The 6,473-nt window shown below is 39.2% G+C and overlaps 1 protein-coding gene across 1 annotated transcript; it reads left to right on the forward strand.

Annotated features, from left to right (window-relative positions):
- Positions 1-203: 203 nt before the first annotated feature.
- Positions 204-3,924, forward strand: LOC107804296 (gamma-tocopherol methyltransferase, chloroplastic-like). The gene is made up of 3 exons (XM_016628163.2): positions 204-789; positions 2,380-2,549; positions 3,603-3,924. Exons 1-3 carry the CDS (start codon positions 378-380, stop codon positions 3,651-3,653), a joined length of 633 nt encoding a protein of 210 aa, XP_016483649.1. The 5' UTR covers positions 204-377; the 3' UTR covers positions 3,654-3,924.
- The last annotated feature ends 2,549 nt before the right edge of the window (positions 3,925-6,473 follow it).

Consider the following 6,473-nt stretch of genomic DNA (forward strand, 5'->3'; position numbering starts at 1 on the left):
GTTTTCAAGAAACATAAATCCTATCTGTTTTAAACCAGATTTTCTTTCCATAAATATTTCTCAAATGGATTTCTTATTAAAATCTAGTTTATTATCATGATAACAAATGGACTTCTTATTAAATTCAGAAAAACCAAGAAAAATACCAAATGTTCCAACTTCCACGTTGAGGATATTTTGGCATGTGACTGTTGTCAGTTTCCAAATCACAAAAAACAATCGTTTCCCATTTCCATTGGGCAGCCCATTTCTTCTCGAAACTCCAATCTTCTTGTTGTAAATAAAAAATAGTCGTAATTCTTTGCCAATTGCCATTGTTTTTCTCCTTCATTCATTCAATAATCGAGTCACTGCTGTACTTTTTTATCTATGGTAAGATGGGCAGCACGTGCTATTCTGCTTATTCCATCCAATCACTTAACCCCACGTGTCCCTCTTCCCTTATCTTCACTCTCAATAAACCACAGTTGCAACAGATTCACAATATCAAAGAAACAACAAGAAGAAGTGTTAGAACTTGTAATAGTAATACTAGAACCAGAAGAAGAATGACAGGTGTTGCTGCAATGAATGATGTGTCAACACCAGAAATTGATGTACAGAATCAACAAGAGTTGAAAAAAGGAATAGCAGAATTATATGATGAGTCATCAGGGATTTGGGAAGATATTTGGGGTGACCATATGCATCATGGATTTTATGAACCTCAATCATCTGTTGCACTTTCTGATCATCGTGCTGCTCAGATCCGTATGATTGAACGGGCTCTACGTTTTGCTTCTGTTTCTGGTAAATGGGCTTCTTTTTCTTTGATAGTTTTGCGCAGCACGCCTTCGACTTGAATTGAACTATATATATTTAGTTGTAAAGTTTTGAAGAATATAATATTATTGTTAATCTGAATATAGTTGTGTTTTGTACTTAAATCTTGAAGTGTGTCTCTAGTTTTAGACCCTTTTACTGTTATTGATTTAAAAGGTTGGATTTTTTGGAAGAAAGGAAAGGCCTTTGACTTTGCGTCCAAGAAATTGGGAAACAGAAGTTTTGAAGACAAAAGGGGTGAAGGATACAATATGTATTTAGATTATGGGGAAAAGGCTTGACTTCTTTTCTTGTTTCAGTTGTGAATATATTGATAGTAACGGCTAAATGTGATGTCCTGTTATAACCTACAAGCATTGACTGTGTTGTTTGTTAGGGAAATACCAATTTGGATTTTGTTTTATGTCTCTATGGGCCAGATAGTCGATTTTGGGTTGTGCAATATTGAGTAAGTTTACTTGTCACCGGGCGGAGCTAGAGCATTGAGTATGGGTTCCCGGGAACTCAATAACTCTTGTGTAGTTCTTGTATTTATATTAAGAAATTCGCTAAATATTTATAAATATCTAACTGTGAATCCAATTATTATTGCATATTAATTTAAAATTACGATAGGAACCCATAAATCTCAAATCTTGAATCCGCTTCTGCCTGTCACTTTTGAAAAGCCGAGCTCTACATTTTTGCTATTTGTGATATCTTACATGACGCAAGAATCTGACAATTGCTGTATGACCTGTATACAAGGGTTTGTTTAATAGAGTTCTTATGTCAGCTGGATCCAATCTTGTGATTGTACGATGAGGAAATGGAGAGTGCTTATTGTATTCTTTTACCCCATATATTGCACCTTCCGGAGAATGTGATCATTTTTAATCATATGAAAGGAAGTTGTCTCGATATACCTACAATCTCTTGGAATCAATGCAGATTTAGAGAAAAGGTATACGGAAAAACTTGATTTATATAGGCAATACCAATTAATTGGGAATTTATCTTATTCATGTTAATGTACGTGTACTTTAGATCCTATACTTTTTAGGAGTCCTTAAGCCCTAGTAGAGATTTTTATGGTTGTAGGAAATATAGAGAACTTCTAGTAAATTTTATTTTATTTTTATTCTGTAAAATGTCGGAAGCAAGATAAATTTGTATGGGGAACATGGTCAGTGAAGATTTACATAGCCGACCAACTTGTTTAAGATTGAGGTATACTATGTTGCGCGGATTCTCCAAAATACTGCCGCACCCATGTCGGATCCTCCAAAAATACACTGCTTTTGGAGAATCCGACACGCACCCGGCGATATTTTCGGAGAGTCTGAGCAACATAGGAGGTATAGTAGTTGTTGTTGCTGCTGCTGCATGGCAGGACATCATTTAATAAGTGATGTCTCCCTGCAATCTGCTCTCCTCTTATTTCCTACTCTAGAATCCTGAGGTATCTACATGAGTGATGAGACTCTATAATATTAAGCTTCCCTTTTTGTAGTTATGAATTCTGGAAATAGACCCCTCTTTTCTTGTATACCTTAATTTCCTAACATGAATTTTCAGATGATCTGGCAAAGAAACCAAGGTCCATAGTTGATGTTGGATGCGGGATAGGAGGCAGTTCTAGGTACCTTGCAAAGAAATATGGCGCTACAGCTCAAGGCATCACGTTGAGTCCTGTACAAGCCGAGAGGGCTCAAGCTCTTGCTGCTGCTCAAGGATTAGGCGATAAGGTATCTGCTTTTTGAGCTAGATTTTGCTTTAAAACACTACGTATGAGGAGCTTTCTTACTTTCTTATAAGAAGTTTAAATCACTTCAACTTTTCATGAACAAGTTAAAAAGAAATGCTATTTGACTGAGTCATAGAGCTGAGGATAGTTTATATTGTTTAATGACGGACTTCTTAAAGTTACTTACATTGTGCAAAACTTGTGCTTGTTTATGTTTAGTGAATTGTTATACTATCATATTTAGGCTGTATGATCATTTCTTTAATTAGTTGTTATGCACTTAACTTTGCATTAGTTATTCAGAATCCTTATACCTTCTTATAACTGTACTTCCTAAAGGAAGCTAATAAAGAGGAAAGTTAATTGGTTTCCCCTCAATATCATTTTGATGTCTGTTTACCGTGAAAATGGTAATAACAATTAAATTTGATTATGAGGTTCTAAAAATACGTGATCTATTTTTATGTTAGTTGTTAAACAATGGATGCTGAGTAAAAGGTTAGAAATCAAGATTACAACTTAGGAACGGTATGACAATCGAACCGAACAGTTGGAGATCGAGGCCTCGAGCCATCGATTATAATGCCTCGAGGTCGAGTTGGTAACCGGCTTTGAGCAATCGAGTGAGGACTAACACTTTATGAAAGCTACGCGAACCGGGAGATCCCCAGCATGTATATTGAGGATACTAAGAGATCCTCAGAATACCAAGAGATCCTCAGGATACCAAGAGATCCCTAGCATATATTAAGGATACCAAGAGATCCTCGGGATACCAATAGATCCCCCAGTTGTTATTTCTGTGTGAGCTGTATTCTTTTCTGTGAATATCTTGTCTCAGTTATAATTTGTGTTGTTCTTCCTATCATGTGTTATTTCCTACTGTTGCACTTAATTATACTGTCTCATTCTATACTGTTACACCTTGTATTTTATTTAACCTCAGTAGGGCCCTGACCTTCCTCGTCACTACCTAACCGAGGTTAGGCTTGGTACTTACTGAGTACCGATGTGGTGTACTCATGCCCTTTCTGTGCATGTTTTTTATGTACAGATCCAGGTACTTCCACTCGGACTTATCACACTTGAGATGAGGCACTTGTAGAGACTCCGAGATATATTTTCCGCGTCCGCAGACTGAAGAGTCCCTTTCTATTCTACTTTTAAGTATTAGCCATTCTGTATTTCTTTTCTTTGTTAGATATTCTGGAGTTAGACACTTGTAGATATTCAAAAGCTTGTGTTTCATGAGATTCCGGGTTTTGGGTAATGTTGTTAGCTTCGAGATTAGTTATTGTATATGCCGAGCAGCATCTTAAACGCTATTTTATTTTACTATTTCGGTTTTTAATAATATTTTCCGCAATTTTTGTTTATTTTTTCGCATTGTTAGGCCTACCTAGTCGTAGAGACTAGGTGCCATCACGATGGTTCACAAAGGGCAAACCGGGGTCGTGACAGAACTGCTCCTAATCATCTTCGGTAATGCTTGTGCACGTGATCAATAATGGATCTGACGGGGTTACCTACGATGTTGCTGGAGAGAACGCCAGCTGAAGGCTGTATGACGACATGCTGCTGTGATGCTCGTCTGGCTGATGGAGGTCACTCGGAAGATCAGCTCCAACATCCTCAACAGGTACCTGAACAGGTGCCTCAACGCCCCCTTGCTGGGGACCACCTCCTCGCCGGCCCCCACGACCACATGGAACAACCTTGCCTAGTGGGGCACCCCTGCCTCGTGGGACAACCTTGCCTCGTTGTCCCCTCACTCGTGGGATAGGCCTATCTCGATGGTAGTGCTCTAGCGCCATATAAGCAGGGATGTGCTCTAAGCGCTCATCCTCTTTGGCTTGATGCAGTGTCTGGGTAGCCAGCTCTGTAACCTACCAGACCATACTTGTGCAAAGTGACCGCTCTCTCGCCGGCATGTTGTTTCATCTGCAGTCCCAACCGGTGGAATAACTGTAGGCTAATAGCCTGCACAACATGTAAAAGATAAATTACAGAATGCTAGATCACAGTTATAAGTAAGAATACCAATAACATACCAGTGCCTCGTGCCTCCGGCGTATGAAACGTACCGACCGCCAGCTCGATGAATGGGATTCCCGATGAAAAGTCGGGTAATGCTGCGGTACCAGCCCATATCATGCTTAGTATCCGGCCGACTCGGTGGGGGGGGGGGGTGATGATGCCAAATCCACTACTAAAAAGTAAATGGACACGGTCGCATGCAATATAATTTACCCAACTATGAGTCGGGGTCGAATCCCACAGAGAACAATATATAGGCGATTAGGAATGTAAGAGAATTATCACTTATCGTGCAATGCCAAACACTTAGATTTTGGTTTAGAAAATGTTTATATCTAAATGCCGAAGTGTAAACTAACCTAGAAAGCGAGTAAAATGATCAATGGCTACAAGTATGGTTGCATCGGGAATTACACTCAAGTAACGATCCAATGTATTTCATGATTTTACAAATATGAGCGAGTTTATGTTAATTAGCCCCGGATAATATTTCTTAATTAGCTTCTTCCGAAGACTAACAAGACTTCCTAATTAACTTATTCCTAACCCAATTAAGAGATTAAGCACACCAGAATGACTACAAGTAGTTCAATCCTATCCCTAGATAGAATCTATAAAATGAGGGTTAAAGACTCAAGTTCTTGTTATTTAATCTTTCCCAACCCCAAATTATCTTTTCCAAAATTAATTCGGAGTTAATGGGAGATTCTTAGGGTTAGCTAATCCCTTTGTAAACATTAAAGAACAAGAATAATTAAAGTAACAATAACTCACTTCATAAAAGGATAAAAATCATTCAATACATAAGCACAACAAGGTATTTAATCCACACTTTAAACATAAATATTTCCATAAATAAGATTCAAGTGTTGAATAAAATACTACACACTTAGATATACAATACAAAGCAAGGAAATGAAGAAAGCAACATAAATGGGTAAGAAATCCTTAACCATAAACTTGAAATCTCCAAAACCCAAGTGTGTGTGCAAACCCTAGCTTCCAAAACTTGTTCTTCTCTAGTCTATGGAACTGAAAATAAGCCAAAGATTCTTTACAAATGAGCTGGTTTGGGTATTAAAGGGTTTGGGGTCCAAAATGTGAAATTCCAGAACTGCCTAGTTTTCACGCCCAGTTTCTTCATCGCGTTCGCGATCACACCTTTGCGTTCGCGAAGGTTTGCTTTCCTCAGGAATCGCGTTCGCGTTTGGTCCTTCACGTTCGCGAAGGTTCAGGTTCTGGTTCATCGCATTCGCGTTGTGTACTTCGCGTTCGCGAAGGTCTAGCGGCCTGCTTCTTCGCGTTCGCATTGTACCTTCGCGTTCGCGAAGAGTAAACCACTGGGCAGTTTCTCATTGTCCATTTTAGCTCCTTTTTAACTTGTTTTTACTTGGTTTCTTCACCATTACCTCTAAATCACATACAACCTGTAAAATAGAAGTAAATGACATTGAACACATGATTTTATCGCTCAAACATAGCAAAAGTATAGGTTTAAAGACAAGATAAGTTGGTAAAATACCAACTTATCAGGGGGGAGGGGCAGAATCAGGTCAAATCGCCGGTCCCAAGTAAATATCTGCTCCTGTAGCCATGCCAAATATGCGTCGTCCACCCTGGTACGATCATCCCGTTGGTAATGTGTGGTCTGCCAGGTGGGCGGTGTCGGTACAAGCTACGGACCACCAAACTGGTGTAGTACCCGCTTGGTGGCATGATGCTCCACAATATTAAGGCAGATCAACCGGACGGAAGTGACCCACATAAGTCGGTCGGCCGAGCAATAACAGGGCAAGCCAGCTATCAACGCGTCGCTGTATGGCGTCTAGATGAACAATTAAGTAGGAACAGAAAAAGTCAGTATACACAACTTGTGTTTGAAGCTATG

The sequence above is a fragment of the Nicotiana tabacum genome, chromosome 1 (assembly GCF_000715075.1).
Source record: "Nicotiana tabacum cultivar K326 chromosome 1, ASM71507v2, whole genome shotgun sequence".
NCBI lineage: Eukaryota > Viridiplantae > Streptophyta > Magnoliopsida > Solanales > Solanaceae > Nicotiana > Nicotiana tabacum.